The sequence below is a fragment of the Myotis nattereri genome (assembly GCF_964212035.1).
Source record: "Myotis nattereri genome assembly, chromosome: 8".
Taxonomy (NCBI): domain Eukaryota; kingdom Metazoa; phylum Chordata; class Mammalia; order Chiroptera; family Vespertilionidae; genus Myotis; species Myotis nattereri.
The window spans coordinates 36408713-36428275 of NC_138083.1; the positions used below are offsets into that span (position 1 = coordinate 36408713).

At 42.9% G+C, this 19563-nt stretch overlaps 1 protein-coding gene across 2 annotated transcripts in view; it reads left to right on the top strand.

The window, feature by feature from the left end:
* Positions 1-2946: 2946 nt before the first annotated feature.
* The window catches only part of ACSS2 (acyl-CoA synthetase short chain family member 2), a 67408-nt gene continuing 50791 nt past the window's right edge, over positions 2947-19563 (top strand). For both annotated transcript variants that reach the window (XM_081097027.1, XM_081097026.1), the window contains exons 1-2: positions 2947-3155; positions 11690-11885. In XM_081097027.1, the coding sequence (XP_080953153.1) occupies positions 2978-3155; positions 11690-11885 (374 nt within the window). In that variant the 5' untranslated portion in view covers positions 2947-2977. The remainder of the gene's footprint in view (positions 3156-11689; positions 11886-19563) is intronic.

The window sequence follows — 19563 nt, forward strand, 5'->3', positions numbered from 1 at the left end:
TGGTTTAGGACTCTGGGATGGGGTCTCTGGAACCTGAATAGTTACCATCATTTTAAGAGTTTTTGATGTGGTTCTGGAAAGGACGCTTTAAGAAAGGAACAATGGACGTGACGGTGTGGCAGGAGTGGGGTTGGGTGGGTGGGGGGGGGGAGTGGGGAGTGGGTCTCTGTAGTCTAGGTGTCTGTGTTCGATTTCCTGTGCTACCACTTACACACTGTGTGATCTTGAGTAAGACACTTCATCTTCTTTAGTGTCCGTTTCCTCATCTGACAACTGGAGAGATTAATAGTATCCGTCTCAGGGGGTTGTTGTGAGGACTAAGCAGCAGGTAGAAAGCTTTTAGTGTAGGTCTTGGCCCTACTCAATAAATGTCATTATTAACATTATTTTCATGTCTTTAACCTTGTGGATTCTCATCTCATCCAACCTTACCCATCCTCTTCCCACGCTTAGGAATTCCAACTACACTATAGCTTGCACTACTTTCCCATCTCCAAGGATGAGGGGTTCGCTCTTTATTAGGCTTCTTGTCCAAACTCTCTTCATACAGTTCAGAGGGAGGGAGAGGGAGGGGACTGGTCAAGCCCCTGGGCATACATCCCCTCTTTCACTCCAGGGCAGTTTGAAAAGCTACAAGGGCGGTAGGGGTGGAGTGGGTGGGGTGGGGAATCTATTATGGGCCCAGAACATGCATTGATACCTGTCGACAGGAGAGGGCAGTAATGGGCTGGGAACAGCTCTAGGACTTGGGAGAAGGTTTGGGGAGAGGGAAGAGGAAGAGGGCTGACCAAAGCTGTGACTGTCTATACCTGGGACTGTGTGCCCATTGCTTGTGCCTTTCTCCCCCCAGAGAGGCTAGTATCTTCTCAGTGAAGTCCATAGGGCTTATTACGCTTCAGTAAAGTATTATCCCCCCAGTAGGGCATGTCTTAACTAAATGAGGTCTGTGTCCCGTCATTGATGTCCATTCCCTCAGTGGGGTGTGAGTCCCCCCAGTGGGGTCAACATATTTTTAGTAAAATCTATATCTTTGGTATCTCCTAGAGCAGTGATGGCGAACCTATGACACGTGTGTCAGAGGTGACACGCGAACTCATTTCTTTGGTTGATTTTTCTTTGTTAAATGGCATTTAAATATATAAAAATAAATATCAAAAATATAAGTCTTTGTTTTACTATGGTTTCAAATATCAAAAAATTTCTATATGTGACACGGCACCAGAGTTAAGTTAGGGTTTTTCAAAATGCTGACACGCCGAGCTCAAAACGTTCGCCATCACTGACCTAGAGGGAAACCCATGTCCCCCTAGTAGGGTCTGTGACCTTCAACACCATTAAAGTCCTATTAGCAGGGTCCATAGCCCTTCAGTGAGATCTGAGACCCCTCAGCAAGATCTGTGCTCCCTTAGTGGAGTCCATGTACCTTCAGTGAAGTGTGTGCCTGTTGAGTGTAATGTCTCTTCGATAAAGCATCTGTCTTCTCTGTGGGGTCCATGTGATCTGAGACCCTCCCTTCAGGATTGGGTAGGCTCTGGATCATAGGTTTAAAGGTGGAAGTATTATTTTCAGTTTAAGATTTGCTGGGCTTGTGGTTAGCTGGGCAAAGAACAAGGGAATAGGTGGGAAAGGGGGATGGGCCTGATGTGGTCACAAACCCTGTGTAGGCTTCAGGAGATGGGGGTTGTCAGCTCTGGGCCTCAAAATCACTCTTGGAGTTAAATATTTAAGGTTCCTCCTTGCCTTGACAGACATTCTGTGAACTGACAGGTGGTGTGGGCTTTTCTTGGTGGTGAGTGCAGGTGGGAGATGGAGGGTCCTGCCTGGCCCCTCCTTTCTGGAGTGGAACAGCTAGAGGTCAGCCAGAGGTAATTGAGCCCAGGTGCGGCAGGTGGGCGTGGTCTCTTGGTAAAGTAAAGAGACTGGAAAGGGAAGAAGGATATGAGTAATTTCTCCTATTTGCATAGCCTTTGGTACAGTATTTCACAAGCCTTAGCTTGTGAGGAGATAAAAAGACTTGGAGTCAAGAAACTTAGGTTTGGCCCTAATTTGGTCGTTGTTTTGCTCTGGGACCTTGCACACATTCCTTTCCCTGAATATACCGTTTGTGCAATGAGGAGGTAGGTATATTAGCAAAGACCTGGACACACCTCCTAATCTTCAATGAATCTTGTACTTTAGAGCTGGATGGGAATTTGTGGAGCCAGGGCGAGTGAAGGTATAATCTCGGTGGGGGGACGGGGGGAAGGAGAGAGAAAATCTGAGCTAGCACAAACGTTAACAGAGAGGCGCCATGCCCTAGACGTCGTGGGAGGATTTTTTTTTTTTTTTTTCCTGAGGATGGAGGGGAAGAGTTTACTCAGAGTGGAGGGATAGTGCTTTGAGGGAAAGTGATCCCAGAAGACACCCAGAAAAAAAACCCTACTCCGCTTGGCTTTTCAACTGTGTGGGTGACAGGCTTGTGCAATCAGACCACGGGGAGACTCCACCTTGGACTTGACCCACCCCCTCTCGTTAGCCACGCTCTTTCGCGTTCAAGCCCCGCCTTAACCCAACCTGTCATCTGTCAGTCCCAAACCCCACCCCATCCTGGTCACTTCATGGGCCCGCCTTCTCCCCTGTCACGCCTGCCCCCCTGCCGCCTCTGTCAATACAGGATCCACCGCCCTCTCCTGCCACACCCGGCCCCGCCCCTTCTACTTCATGCTACGGTCCCACCCCTCCTGCGAGTCAGCTCCTCTCCTCCCCTAGCACCTGAGCAGCGCTCGCCTTTCCCCTGCTCGTGCCTTTGCTAACCCTGGTCCCGCTCCCAGAAGGCACGGTTCCGGCCCTCGGGGCAGCCACGCCCCGTCTGCCCAAGCCCCGCCCACCCTCCAGGCCCCGCCCTCTTTCCTAAGGCCCCACCCCGGGCGGCCTGTTTTTCGCCCCCGAGCTCCCCCCACTACCGCAAAGACGGTTACAGCGCTCGGAACTAGGCGCGATGGGGCTTCCTGAGGAGCGGGGCCGGAGCGGCAGTGGCAGCGGGGGCCGGGAGGAGGCTGGCGCGCGGAGCCGGGCGCGGAGTTGGTCGCCGCCGCCCGAGCTCAGCCGCTCCGCGCACGTCTCCTCGCTGCAGCGCTACCGCGAGCTGCACCGCGTCTCCGTGGAGGAGCCGCGAGGTGAGGCCGGGCCCGCGCGCGCTTGGGGGCGTCGGCGAGGAGAGGAATGGGCTCCCCGGGCAGTGAGGAATCGGGCGGGTTCCGTGGGGGAGTGGGGGTTCCGAGAGGAGGTCGGGGTTGCCTAGGGGAGTTGGGGACCCCCCTTGGGAAGTTGAGGGGTCCGTGAGGAGACGCAGGTTCTGTGAGGAAGAGTTGCGGAAGACGCAGGTTCTGTGAGGAAGAGATGGACGAGGGGTTCGCGGGGGAGACGGGGATTCGAGGAGAAGGAGCGTTCTGTTCTGTGGGGAGATGCGGGCTCCCTAGGAGCTGAGGACTGTCCTGGCGACGTGGGGGTTTCCCGAGATGTGGTTTCCGTGAGGGAATGGGGGTTCTGTGAGGAGAGTGAAAGCTTCATGAGAAGAGGAAGACTCCTCAGGTGGAAAGAGGGGATCCCGAGGCGAGGGGCACCTTGCGGAGAGGAGGCCCCAGGAGGACATTCCTGGCCCGCCCGGTTCACACCAGCTCGGCCCCTGCCTCCTGACGCCCGGAACACGCGGGGTAGTGTCCACGGCTGAGGGGCCGGAACCGGTCTGATTCCCGTGCTGGGGTTCCCACGGTTAGTAATTAAGTCCCAAGACTATTTTTCATATTTCAGAAATATTTAAATTATCCAACATAAGACTGAACAAGTCACATTTCAGTCAAGTTTTTTTTTTTTTTTCCCCCTAGCGAGCTGGGCTGGAAATAACTCAGAAACTCTGATAGGTGCATGTCTTGAAGACTGTGAGCGAAGTTCCCTGCCTTTGCCCCTCAGTCTGAGGAAGGGATCAAAACTGTTGAAGGCAGCATGATGTTTGGCAGTGGCACAAGCCAGACATCCAACCCATAAAAATCTGGATTTAGATTCTGGCGGTACCACTCATTTACTGGGTGGTCTTGGGCAGATTTTTTAAAATATATATTTTATTGATTTTTTACAGAGAGGAAGGGAGAAGGATAGAGTTAGAAACATCGATGAGAGAGAAACATCGATCAGCTGCCTCCTGCACACCACCCACTGGGGATGTGCCCTTGGCCGGAATTGAACCTGGGACCCTTGAGTGTGCAGGCCCACACTCTATCCACTGAGCCAAACCGTGTAGGGCTTGGGCAGATTTTTTAAATGTATATAGCAAAGGTGGAAATTTTTTGAGAAACAAGCACAGACTCCCACGTCGGGAGGGGGAAAGGCCCCCTTGGGCAGATTGTTAAGCCTCTCTGAGATTCCTTTTCTTTATCTGTAAGATAGGGATAATGATACTGGTTTCATAGTTTTGTATGATGACAAAAGTGGGTACTAAGTAAAGTGTGCATTAGAGAGTGTCTGGTGCACCTAGACATTCAATAAATGATGGTTGGTTTGATAATAAAAGTGACATAAAACCATTACTGAATAATGCAAGACAGGATTGAATCAAGTGTAGAGTTGTTGGTTGCTGGAGGCAGTGTCCAAGTTTGAGTCTTTAGACCTCTTTTCACTTCTCTTCCTCTCTATGTTTCATCCCATTGTGATTGTATCTGTTTCCCAGGGGTGAGCTATACCTGCCACAGTAATAGCTCCTGTTCTATACATGTAGCTCTGAACCCAGGTTCTCACTTATGCTCTGGCTCCAAATTTCATAGATCTGTAGACCATTTTATTCACACACCTTTGTTATACCATATTCAATATAACTGTGACTGGGATTTACCAATTTTCCCTCCCAAACCGGCACACCTACCTAATTGCCTAATCCCTGCCAGTGTCTCTATCGCAAACTGTAAACCTCTCATCATGCTCTCCCCTAATAAGGTCCATTTATATATCTTATTTATAGGGTTCTTCCTGCTTACTAACCAGAAATCATGTTAGATTTGATGTAGAGACTGTTATCAACCACATTTCACAGAGAAGGAAACTGAAACTTAGAGAGGATAACTAACTTGGACAAGGTGACAAAGCTACTTAGTGGTAGAGCTGGGATATGAACCACGGTAGTCTTTTTTATTGAATTTATTGGGGTGGCATGGTTAATAAAAGTATGTAGGTTTAAGGTATGCAATTCTATAATACATCATCTGTATATTATATTGTGTGGTCACCATCTCAAGTCTCCTTCCATCACCATTTATCCCTCCTTTACCCTCTTCTACCTCCCCCCACCCCCCTTTCCCTCTGGTAATCACCATACTGTTGTCTGTTTATGAGTTTATTTGTGGTTTGCTTAATCCCTTTACCTTTTCTACCTTGGCCCCCCAACCCCGTCCCCTCTGACAGCTGTCAGTCTATTCTCTGTATCTACGAGTCTTTTTATTTTGTTAGTTTGTTTTGTTTGTTAGATTCCACATATAAGTGAAATCATATGGTATTTGTCTTTCTCTTACTGGCTTATTTCACTTAGCATAATACTCTCCAGGTCTATCCATGCTGTTGCAAAAAGTAGGATTCCCTTTTTTTTCAGCCGAGTAGTATTCCATTGTGTAAATGTACCACAGCTTTTTTATTCACTCATCTACTGATGGGTGCTTGGGTTGCTTTCAAATATTGGCTATTGTAAATAATGCTGCAGTGAACACATGGGTGCATATATTCTTTTTGAATTAGTGTTTTGGGTTTCTTCGGATAGATTCTCAGAAGTGGAATTGCTGGGCCATAAGGCAGTTTCACTTTTAATTTTTTGAGGTAACTCCATACTGCTTTCTACAGTAGCTGCACCAATCTGCATTCCTACCAACAGTGCACAAGGGTTCCCTTTTGTTTATATCCTTGCCAAAAATTGTTGCTTGTTGATCCTATATAATAAAAGGCTAATATGCAAATTGTCACTATGGGTGGGAGTTCGACAGACAGGGAGTTAGACGTGCGCTGACCACCAGGGGGTGGCATGGAACATGGCAGGCGTTGGCGATGAGGCGCTGGCAGCAGGTGGTAGTGGAGGCACTGCCATCCCCGATGGGCCCCTACGAGAGTGGGACTGCAGCAGGATGGTGGAGCAGATGAGTGGGTGGGCCAGGCCAAGGCGGGTGCAAAGGGTGGCAGAGGCAGGCAGCCGGGGAACGGAGGCCCCAGCTGGCAGCCGGCAGCCACTAGGCACCCTACCCGTGCACAAATTTTGTGCACTGGGCCTCTAGTTTATTAATAATAGCCATTCTGACAGGTGTGAGGTGATATCTCATTGGGTGTTTTGTTTGTTTGTTTTTTAAATATATTTTTTATTGATTTTTACAGAGAGGAAGGGAGAGGGATAGAGAGTTATAAACATGGATGAGAGAGAAACATTGATCAGCTGCCTCCTGCACACCCCCTACTGGGGATGTGCCTGCAACCAAGGTACATGCCCTTTACCGGAATCGAACCTGGGACCCTTGAGTCCGCAGGCCGACGCTCTATCTACTGAGCCAAACCGGTTAGGGCTCATTGGGTGTTTTTTAAAATTGATTTTTGAGAGAGAGAGAGAGTGAGAGAAAGAGAGAAGCATCAATGTGAGAGAGAAACATCAATCAGTTGCTGCCTCATGTGCCGCGACCCTGGATCAACCCATAACCTGGGTATGTGCTCTGACTGGGAATCAAACCAGCCACCTTCTAGTGTATGGGATGGTGCTTCACCCAACTGAGCCACACAAGTCAGGGTTTATTGTGGTTTTAATTTGCATTTCTCTGATGATTGATGATATTAAGTTCTTTATAAATTTTGGATATTAACCCCTGATCAGATGTATCATTGGTGAATATGTTCTTCCCTGCAGTGGGCTGTCTTTTCATTTTGTTGATTGTTCCCTTTACTGTGCAAAACTTTTTAGTCTGATGTAGTCCCATTTGTTTATTTTTTCTTTTGTTTCCCTTGCCCAAGGAGATATATCAGAAAAAATATTGCTATGAGAAATATCCAAGATTTTACTGTCTATGCTTTCATCTAGGATTTTTATGGTTTCCAGTCTGACATTTAAGTCTTTCATCCATTTTGAATTTGTTCTTGTGTATGATGTAAGAAGGTGGTCTAGTTTCATTTTTTTGCACATATCTGTCCATTTTTCCAACCACCATTTATTGAATAGACTATCTTTACCTTATTGTATGTTCTTGCCTCCTTTGTCAAATATTAGTTGACCATAAAGGTGTGGGTTTATTTCTGGGCTCTCTAGTCTATTTCATTTATCTATATATCTGTTTTTATGCCAGTACCAGGCTGTTTTGATTACTATAGCCTTGAAATTATGTTTGATATCAGATAGTGTGATTCCTCCAACTTTGTTTTTTCCCCCTCAAGATTGTTGTGGCTAATCGGGTCTTTTGTGGTTCCATATAAATATTTGGAATATTTTTTCTAGTTCTGTGAAATACACCATTGGTATCTTAATAAGAATTACGTTGAATCTATAGATTGCTTGGGTAGTATGGACATTTTAATTATGTTAATTCTTCTTATCCATGAACATGGTATATGCCTTCACTTATTTGTGTCTTCTTCAATTTCTTCAGTGTCATAATTTTCTATGTACAGGTTTTTTACATCCTTGTGACCATGGTATTCTTGCCTGAAGAACCTATATTCCTAAGAGCTATGCTATTCCTCTTCCCTGACTCCACAATCTGTCTTTCTCCAAATTCTGTCAAACATTATTTCAAAATGCTTCTGAGATTACTTTTATTCCCATTTCCATAGACCCTTTTAGTTCAAGGAAGCAGCCTCCTAATTGGTTCTCTCTCTCCTAGTCTCACCCACCTTCAATTTTTAAAAAACATTTTATTGATTTTTTTACAGAGAAGAAGGGAGAGGGATAGAGAGTTAGAAACATTGATGAGAGAGAAACATCAATCAGCTGCCTCCTGCACACGCCCTACTGGGGGTGTGCCCGCAACCAAGATACATGCCCTTGACCGGAATCGAACCTGGGACCCTTCGGTCCGCAGGCTGATGCTCTATCCACTGAGCCAAACCGGTCAGGGCCCACCTTCAGTTTTTGATTTATTTATCTAGAAACTGTTAGATCAATATTCTGGAAACACTGCCTTCTTATGTCACTTGAATAACTTCTAATAGTTTCCTATTTTTTACAGTTTCAAATTAAAATTCTGCTTTTTTTCAAGGTCTCTGGATAACTAACTCCACTCCACCTCTCTATCCTTATCTCCCACTACTCCCTACCACACTCCTCATTCTAGACAAGTCATTCTCATTGATATACTGAATACCCAAAAGTCCCCTTCCCACCTTCTTGCTTTTGCCCATTTCTGCTCCTGTAGTCAAACCCCACCAATTCCACAAAATATTCCCTGATTATCTGAGTCTGTGCTCATCTTTTCCTCTTCTGAACTTCGTCAGTACTTAAAATGTGTACACTGAAACATCCAAATTTCTTCATCCCCCACCCAAGAATAAAACCAAAACAACTGAAAAACAAAACTAAGTGATTATAAAACTCAGTTTTCTTCACTTCTTGTTGATGGACACAAATGCAGTTCATAAATAGTTTTACATTCTCTGTGTCTACTATTATCACTTAAACCATTTTTGAGTATACACATGTACTCAATATAGATGTAGCAAATGAACTTTAGAGTCAGATCTGATTTTGTATTCTGGTTTCTAGCAGTGTGGTCCTTGGGAGACTTTCCTGTGTTTCCTGAGCTTAAGTTTTCTCATCTATAAAATTAGGATAATTAATGATTGTTTCATAGGGCCATGAAAAGGTTAAAAGAGATTAGCCCAGTCCCTGGTACATAAATGGCATTCACTAAAAGGCCAGTTCTCATTCACTTTCTTCTTAATTGTCATTTAGTAGTCTATTGTATTACTACTAGTATTACTAATTTTCACCAGTTTGTTTTTTTTCATTGTTGGGTTTTTGGGTTGTTTCCAGTTTTACTAGTATAAATAATGGTCTATAAACATCTCTTTACTAATCACTTTTTTCCTTTGGGATTATTTTCTTGGAGTGTATTCCCCAAAGTTGAGTTATCACATGAAAAGGTATATAAATTTTTATGGCTATTGTCAGGAATTGCCCTGTCTTCCACTAAGACTGTACTGATTTCTTACAATGCCATTATCATATAAGATTATCTGTTTCCTAAGGCCACTCAGACATTAGATTCAATTTTTTAAAATCTTTGCTAGTTTTTATAGTTATACTAGAGGCCCGGTGCATGGATTCTTGCACCGGTGAGGTCCTTCAGCCTGGCCTGCGCCCTCTCACAGTCCGGGACCCCTTGGAAGGTGTAGTAGTGCGTGAAGCGGCAGGCGGCCGGGGAGGAGCCCAAGCTAGGGCTCGCCAGCCATGAACCTGGCTTCTGGCTGAGCAGCACTCCTGCGTTGAGTGTCTGCCCCCTGGTGGTCAGTGCATGTCATAGCTACCGGTCAACTGGTCACTTAGGCTTTTATATATATAGATAATGGCATTTAGGATGATTTAATTTGGATTTCTTTAATTGATTGCAAATGGTACATTATGCAAGCAATTACATTGTCTTATACATTCAAAACCAACTATGTACATTGTATAAACTGAATCATATAACCTTGAGCAAGTCACTTTACATCTATGAATTTGGTTTCTTTTTCTCACCTGAGGATATTTTTTCCCCCATTGATTTTTAGAGAGAGTGGAAGGAAGGGAGGGAGGGGAAGGAAGAGGAAGAGAGAGAGAGAGAGATGTGAGAGAGACACGTACATTGGTTGCCTCACACATGCATCCCTACTGACACAGGAGATCAAACCTGTAACCCAGGCACATGTCCCAGACCCGGAATTGAACCCAAGACCCTTTGGTGCATGGCTGACACTTTAACCATTGAGCACACCAGCCAGGGCTGAATTTGGTTTCTTTTTTAAAAAAGATATTTTATTGATTTTTTTACAGAGAGGAAGGGAGAGGGATAGAGAGTTAAAAACATCAATGAGGGAGAAACATCGATCAGCTGCCTCCTGCACACCCCCCACTGGGGATATGCCTGCAACCAAGGTACATGCCCTTGACCAGAATCGAACCCAGGACCCTTTAGTCTGCAGGCTGACGCTCTATCCACTGAGCCAAACCAGTTAGGGCTGAATTTGGTTTCTTAACACTAAAATGAGGGGATGATACTCTCTAAAATTCCTTCCATTGTTATGGTTCTAGGTGTCTTTCTCTCCTCTAGCTCCTGATCCAGTACTGAGAATATCCTCAGTGCTCTGCAATTATATATTATACCTGTTGATTACATTTTCTCCAGAGATTCAGACAAATATTTTAAGATTGCAAATTTTATCATGTCCCTCTCCTGCTTAAAATCCATTGCTCTTAGGATAAATACCAAGTTCGTTACCATGCCCAGAAAGATTGTATGATCTGCTCACTTTATGCATCATTTCCTGCTATTCTTTCTCTGATTCTCAGTGCTTCAGCCTTAAGGAGTTCCTCTTAACAGTATACCATTGGTTCCTTTCCATCCCATAGTACTCTTTTTCCTTGGGGTGGTGGGTAGAGTAAAGAAAAACTTCTATTCATCTTTCAGATTTTAGCAAAAAATATCTTCCTCAGGGAAGTTCAAGTCTTGGCTTAGTAACTATAACCTTGGGCAATTAATATATATATATATATATATATATATATATATATATATATTAATTTCAGAGGGAGAGAGAGATAGAAACATCAATGATGAGAGAGAATCACTGATCAGCTGCCTCCTGAACGCCATACACTGGGGATTAAGCCTGCAATCCAGGCATGTGCTCTTGACTGGAATTGAACCTGGGACCTTTCAGTCTGTAGGCTGATGCTCTATCCACTGAGCAAAACTGGCTAGGGCACCTTGGGCAATTTTTAAATCAATAAAAGGATAATGGAAATAAGGCCATATCTTAGGACTGTGGTAAGGACTAAATGAAATAATATAAAGAGCCTAAAGCAACATCTGACACAGAACAGGTAACACTTGGGCAAGTAACAATAGACTAAAGAGCAACCCGGCTGTCGTGGCTCAGTGGTTGAGTGTCGACCTATGAATCAGGAGGTCCCAGTTCGATTCCCAGTTGGGGCATGTGCCCAGGTTTCGGGCTCAATCCCCAGTGTGGGGCGAGCAGGAGACAGCCAATCAATGATTCTCATCATTGATCTTTTTCTCCCTCTCCCTTCCTCTCTGAAAGCAATAAAAATATTTTTTTTTAAATATTTTTTTTAAACAAATTAAGACAATGACATGGTCATGGGAGGCTCTGTGGGTAAAGGATTTTTCCTTTCACTAATTAATTCATTAAAAAATTGCTTACCTTGTGCTAGGCATTGTGATAAGCCCTGAGTGGCTGCAATTTGAATAGATGGCAAAAAATGAAGCGGGAATTTTGAAGAGAGAAGAAAGAAATTTGAGTCAAGATTCAGCTCATGGGAATAGATGGAGGGTTAGGAGAGTGGTGGCTGATAAGATTAGACAGGTAGAGGAAGGAGTACAAGGCAGGGAAGTTGTGACTTGGTCCTGTGCATAGACTGGTAAGACATCTGAGGATAAATATGTCTGAGAAGCTTAGTGATGTTGGGCTTCTCTTTCTGTTGCAGAGTTTTGGGGAGACATTGCCAAGGAATTTTACTGGAAGACCCCTTGTCCTGGCCCATTCCTCAAGTACAACTTTGATGTGACTAAAGGAAAAATATTCATTGAGTGGATGAAAGGAGCAACTACCAACATCTGTTACAACGTACTGGATCGAATTGTCCACGAGAAAAAACTTGGTGACAAAATTGCTTTTTACTGGTAAAAACATCCATCTTATAGTCTGTAGTAGATAAAAAGTCATCCTTCACATTATAGTATAATGTTTCGTAGTTCATGAAGCACCTTAAAATCTATAAATTCATTACAACAACCTGGTACAGTAAGCAAACTACATATATTTAATTTAATATCTCAGGTGAGGAAAAATACCTCAAGGAAGTTATTAAAATCACATAAATAGAACTGATATTCAAAGCCAAGTGTTCTGACTTCTAGTCTGGTGTTCTTTCCTCTTCAACTTCTAGCTGGAGAGAAAAGAGGGAAAAGAGTAAATGGAAAAGAACAGGACTAAGTAACTTTCTTATTTTTGCTTTGGGAGAGAAATTGGTGTTGGATTTTCCACTACTACCACCACCACTGTGCTCAAGTTCTTTTTTTTTTCTTTTTAAGAATGGTAGGTATAACTAAAGAAAGATGTTTCATGAATCTAGGTTTTGGGTTTATTAAAAAATGTTAAGCTCCTTTAGATAAGAAATCAAAATTCTCATAAAATTAAATTACTAAAATATCATTACCTCACTTAAAGATATTAACCACTAATCCCTTAATATCACAAATATCCGACAGTGTACAAAATTTTCCAATGGCCAGGAATCTTTTTTTTTTAATATTTTTTATTGATTAAGATATTACATATGTGTCCTTGTTCCCACGTTACCCTCTACCACCCCCCCCCCCCCGCTCATGCCCTCACCCCCCCCCGCTGTCCGCGTCCATTGGTTAGGCCTATATGCTTGCATATAAGTCCTTTGGTTGATCTTTCCCCCTTGCCCCCACCCTCCCCTACCTTCCCTCCAAGGCCCGACAGTCCAATCAATGCCTCTCCGTCTCTGGATCAGTCCTTGTTCATCAGTTTATGTTGTTCATTATATTCCACAAATGAGTGAGATCCTGTGGTATTTATCCGCTCTCCAGTTCCATCCATGCTGTGGCAAATGGTAAGAGTTCCTTTTTCTTCTTCCTCTTCTTAAAGAATACCTTTCAGCATTTCATATAATGCTGGTTTGGTGGTGATGAACTCCTTTAGCTTTTTCTTATCCATGAAGCTCTTTATCTGACCTTCTATTCTGAATGATAGCTTTGCTGGATAAAGTAATCTTGGTTGCAGGTTCTTGCTATTCATCACTTTGAATATTTCTTGCCACTCTCTTCTGGCCTGCATGGTTTCTGTTGAGAAATCAGCTGACAGTCATATGGGTACTCCCTTGTAGGTAACTGACTGTCTTTCTCTTGCTGCTTTTAAGATTCTCTCTTTATCTTTTGCTCTTGGCATTTTAATTATGATGTGTCTTGGTGTGGTCCTCTTTGGATTCCTTTTGTTTGGGGTTCTCTGTGCTTCCTGGACTTATAAGTCCATTTCTTTCACCAGGTAGGGGAAGTTTTCTGTCATTATTTCTTCAAAAAGGTTTTCAATATCTTGCCCTCTCTCTCCTTCTGGTACCCCTATAATTCTGATGTTGGTACGCTTGAAGTTGTCCCAGAGGCTCCTTACACTATCTTCATATTTTTGGAATCTCTTTTCTTTTTTCTTTTTCGGTTGGGTATTTTTTGTTTCTTTGTATTTCAAATCTTTGACTTGATTCTTGGGATCCTCTTGTCTGCTGTTGGATCTCTGTAAATTATTCTTTATTTCAGTCAGTGTATGCTTAATTTCTAGTTGGTCCTTTTTCATGTCCTCCATGGTCTCACTATACTTATTGAGGGATTCATTAAATTTATCGGCGGTTTCCATAAAATTCTTGAAAAACCTTATAAACGTGGCCTTGAACTCTATATCCAGTCGTTTGCTTTCCTCCATTTCTGCCATTTGTGACCTGTTTCTTTGTCTCCGCATTTTGGCTGCTTCCCTGTGTTGATAGAGTGGCCCTGCGCTCCAAGTGTCCTGTAGGGCCCAGTGGCTCAGCCTCCCCAGTTACCTGGGGTGGACACTCTTGGTGCACTCTTGGTGCCTTGATTGTTGTAGGATCACTGGGAGGAATTGACCTCCAGGCCAATTGGCTGTGAGAATCAGCTGTGTCTGAAGTGGGAGAACTTCTGTGCTGAAGACACCCTTCTGGGGCTAGACTTGCTTCAGTGGGGCTTTGGTGCTCACTGAGTCTGCTCCCTGAGTGTGTCCCTTATGCATCTGAGGAGTTGCAATCTGGATGGTCCCCCTCTGACCACCGGGTATAGTGGCTCCTGGATCTAAGGAGGTGTTAATTCAGCCTCTGCCTGAGGCCACACAGCAGGAGCCACGAAGAGGCTCAGCTGTGAAGCAATGCAAGCCGCTGCGGGGCCTTGGGCCTTCTCTTGGAAGTTCCGGGTCTGCCTGGCTCGGCTGCAGTTAGGTACATTCACATGCAAAAGCCTCTGCCGCAGCCTGGGTGGGGCGGGGTCTCAGGGAGTCAAAGGGCGGAGAAAGCAGCTATGGCTGATTCTCCGCGCCCAGCATCGCGCGCCCAGCATCGCGCGTCTCAGTGACCCGATAATTGCTGCAAGCACCTCTGAGGGAAAGCCGCACTCAAGTTCGCCCGCTGCCCGACAGACCAGCTTCTCCCCGTATGAGTCCTGGGTCCCCAGAGACTTCCCGGAACCGGAGTTCAGAGCAGTCGGGAGCTTGTGATTTAAAAAAAACAGCCGCGTCCTCAGGTGCCACCCCCTTTCCGCGAGCGTGAGCCGCTGTACCTCTGCACTTCACCTCAGCAGCTCCTCTGGCTCTCAGTGTGCTTTTCTTTCCTTCTAGTTGTAGAATTTACACTCAGCCAGGCTTCCTGTTGTTCTGGATGATGTTTGCTCTGTCCTTTGCGGTATTTTTCAATTGTTGTGTGAGGCAACAATTTCCCCGGTGTTTATCTATGCCGCCATCTTAGTTTCCAGGAATCTTTTTTTTAATAGCTGATATGTTTAAATCAGAAAGTCCACACATTATATTTAGCTAATAGATGTCTTAAATTTCTTGTGATTTAAAGACTTTCCCGCCTTTTTCTGTCATATATTTGTGACGAAGCCAGGTCCGATATAATCTCTAACAGTCTGGATTTTGCTGATTATATCCCAAGTGTTGTTCTACAGGTTCCTCTAGCTGTCATGTTTTCAGTCACTAATTCCTAAAAGCTATATTGAATGCTTTAGTTTTATACTTTCTCTCTTATCTACCAGCCTTCTAAAAAAAAATGTTAATCGAATGAACAACAAAATGGAAAAAAGGTTAGAAAATACAAAGAAAAAAAGTAACCAAAGGGCCACAGATAACCTTGCAATGACTTAACCAAGTAAAAGTGGGGCAGCTCTCCATGGTACGACATATTAAGAGGTTGCTAGTGTTGTTTGACTTCTAACCTAAATGGGCTCTTGCATCCTCTACTGCCATTAATGACATTCTGTATTCTCCTACACGATCTACTAGGTGGACAATGGTAACACCTACACACATCTGAACCATCTATGACTAATCCTAAGACTCGACCCAGCATGTTTGTCATTAATTAGTTCCTACAATTTTAGAAGGACCACATAAAAGCTGCGTGAACTATGGACTATCCTTAAACTGGAAGACAGAAACATAAGTCAATCCCACTTGAGCAGGAAGAAGAAACGATTGACATCCCAGAATAAATGATCAATTACGTGAAAAAAAGTTGAAATGTAGGAAAATCCCATTCTAATATATTAAAATTAGCTCATCAACTCTTAAATATTTGAGATTAAATGATTGTAGGAATCAGGTCAAATAATTACCTGTTAACGGGCTGCATATCTGAGAAAACATGGATTCATGACATAATGTAACACAAAGGGGATAAACGTTAATAAATCCTCATGAGCTTGGAAATCCAACATGTTAGTAACAAGTGTCATAGATTTGACAAGGAGAACTATACAATCTCCTTCGCCCAACCCCAAGAAAGTGCTGTTACTATCTGGTAAGTGCATCAGAATCTCCAAGTAAAAGATTCTACAAATACCACCTATGTCCATGAACTAGCAAGGAGTTTTTATATGAACAAATGGAGAAGACGATTCAACCTTCACTGGTGTTTCTGCCAGCGTCAACCAACCAGCCAGTAATAAAAATATCCCCTTAGATTAGTACAGCCATTTACTGTTTTCAAAGCACTCTGACAAATTTCAGAGCAAATGACAAGTGTCAAAGAGAAAGTAAACCAGGGAATTTTATATTTTAGAAAACTAAACTTTTAAGAGAAAAAAAGCATTGAGAACAGAACAGAACTCATTATAATCTTTCAATAACTACATAGTCACGTTAAAGAGCTTAATAGTAAAAACAGGTGCACCGTGTTCCAGGAAATGAGGATACAATGAGAGAGCAGGTCACTCACAGCATTGTTTTCCAAAGGAAAAAAAAAACTAAGGCTGTTTCTTCAAGAATCTTTTAAACAGATTCTCAATCCTTTTTTCTGCCCCCGAAAAGTTCAGGGATATGTACACACTCGCTGATAACAATGACTCATGACTTATTTAGGGATTTATTTTGATTAACAACAATTGAAAAAGCAAATTCTCCTTGAGAGTGTCAAGCTGGCTGAGCATTCAAACCATAGGGGGGAAATTATTTCAATTAGAACTTAATTTACTTGAAATCAGCAGCACACAAAAGTTATTTTTAAGGAGGGATGGGATGGGAGGAAGAACTGGATGAAATGAAGTCTCTGGTCAGTGAAGAACAGTCGGAGGGGGAAAGTAACAAGGCAAAAAGTAAACTGTGTAATTCCTTAAAAACTTCCAGATGAAACAGACATGTCATTAACCAGAATGTCTGGGGATATCAGTAAGGGTACCAATACTCTCCCCCAGGACATTCTGTAAATGACACCCGGAGACACAATGATTGCCTGCGTGGCCCCTGGCTGTGCATCAATATGGGGGCAGTTCCTATGCTGTTGCTGACATTTTCGTTAGGCCATCATCTCTGCAATTAGGAATATTTGCCAAATTGAATATCTGATGCAGATGTCTATGACAGTGAAGGAGAATTTGGCCAGTGGCTATGTACCACTAAGAAGAATGAAGGGTGAGAGAAATATTTGTGTCAGAAAACATAAAGAACTTGAATCAACCATGAGCACTGAACAGAAATTTCAGAGTCAAATAATCTCAAAGCTAGAAGAACCCTTGAAGCCTATCTATTCTGAAATCAGTAAACTTAACTCTAGAAATTCAGGTTTCCTTTTTCTGCCTTAGAGCGCAAACAGCTCCGTTGTGATATAGCCCAGCTACGGAAGAGTTCAAGCATGCTATAGTTCAACTAGGACGCAGCATGGCTGTGAAGATGCACAGCTGTGAGAAGGCCCTTCTAGACAGCTCTGCTCTTAGGAGGAAAGGGAAAGAGCGCTCTCTCTGTGTTCAAGTTCTTAACAAATATCTCATTTGATGCTCACAACAACCAAGAATGCACTATTTATTTTTGTCATTTCACATATGTGAAAACTGAACTTCTGAGACATTAATAAGTGACTTATCCAAAGTTATACAGCTAGCAAGAAGTGGGCTGAGATTCAAACCCAGGTAGGATAATTCCAGAGCTTACAGGTTTGACCATGACACTATCCTATCCCTCTAATTCCTTTCGTTAGTCTCTCAACAGCTTTGCAAAATATATATTGTTAGCTCCACTTTACAAGTGAAGAAATGAAGCACAGAAGGGTTGCACATTGAATAAGATCATAGAATAAGTGGTAGAGCCAGGATTAAAAACCAAGTCTATCTGACTCCTTGCTTGTAAAAATAGGCCATGCTGCCTCCCCAGCAGGAATTTTCTATGAGCCCCTCTTCCTGGCAACATAACTCTATTAGAAGTACTAATATACTGAACCCAAATAGGACCTTATAATTCCAGTAATTGGGATGTTGCTTCTGCCACCATCTATGAGCACTTTGAGAACTGATCCTATTTTTGAGCCAGTTGGAGCAGACTGAATGTGTCATTAAAGAATTAAATTTGTACTCGGTCAAAATTTGCCCAGTTTATTTGATATAGTGAGCCCTAATCTGAGAGACAGGAAATTTAGATTCTCATTCTAACTCTGCCACTCACCTGCTGTATAAGTACAGGGAACTCTCTGAGAGTCAGTTTTCTCTGTCATAAAATGGGGTTAATAATCCCATCCTTATCTTTCTCCTTAGATAGTTATGAGAATCAAATAAAAGGTGAAATACTTATTTATTTATTAGAAAACACTGTACAAATGTGAATGAGTGTATAATCACATTGCCATTGCTCAATTTGGGATCACTATGCCACTGAAACTCATGGTCTATATCTGTTTAAATTTTCTATAGCTCCAGCCAACACTTGAGCCCACTTCTTAGGTTTCTTAAGGATCAGAAAACCTTTAAAGATCTGCACAGGAGATGCTCGTGTCTGACTCCCACCCCACCCCCTGCCCCGGGTTTGAAATAATGCAGGTACATGGTGCTCCAGAATCCTGAGGTCCTTTCTAGTTTCTCACCATCCATACCTGAACAGGCTCCAGAGAGCCTCTCTTTCCCTATTTGTAAGATGAGGAGAGTAGACTAGATCAGTGTTTTCCAAAGAATGCTCCAGGAATCACTGATTACTAGAGATATAGTAAAGTCTCCAAGAAGCCCCACAGTACGCACATCTGATTAACTTTGTTAACATGAGATTCCCACATTTATTTGAGCCCCAACCATTTATGGCAGCATGCTATTAATATCATAATAAGAAATATTGCCCAGCCGGTGTGGTTCAGTGACTGAGCATTGACCCATGAACAAGGAGGTCACGGTTCCATTCCCAGTCAGGGTACATGCCCCAGTTGCAGGCTCAATCCCCAGTAGGGAGCATGCAGGAGGCAGCTGATCAATGATTCTCTTGCAACATTGATGTTTCTAACTCTCCCTCTCCCTTCCTCTCTCTGAAATAAATAAAAACATATTTAAAAGAAGAAGAAGAAATATTTCATGGAACACCAATTTAGGAAGTACTGGATTAGATTATCTCTAAATTTACTTTCAGTGCAAAATTCTGCAACTCCATAACAAGACATCTTCACTCCATTTTTACAATGGTCATTCAACCAGCAAGACTTGTTAAAGTCATTGGGTACTTAGCCCTATGTAGGTGTTATGGATACAGGGGTAGAAGAATGGGAGACAAGTTCCATATGGGCCATTATTATTCAATTCTTTTATGTTCATGGCAAAGCAAAAGCAAACTACAAATAAATTACATTTGTTATAAGAAAGTAAAGTACAAATATGCAAGATATGTGGTTACTTCCTTTTGTTACCTCCATATTTTATACAATATGCTATATTGCCATATCTTCATCTTTTCTTTAGAAAGTATTTTTCTTATTTTAAATCTTTAAAATTTACAGATTTTAAATCCCACCCCCTTCCTCTGAGATTCATTTGTCTGTTCCATTTTCCATGCCTCTGATTCTATCTTATTCATAAGTTTATTTTGTTCATTAGATTTCTTGTTTGTATATTTTTATTTTTAGATTCAATTGTTGATAGATATGTATTTATTGACATTTTATTGTTCATATATATTTTCTTTCTCCTCCTCCTCCTCCTCTTCCTCCTCCTCCTCCTTTTTCTTCTTCAAGAATACCCTTCAAAATTACATGTATTACTGGTTTGGTAGTGATGAACTCCTTTAGCTTTTTCTTGTCTGTGAAGCTCTTTA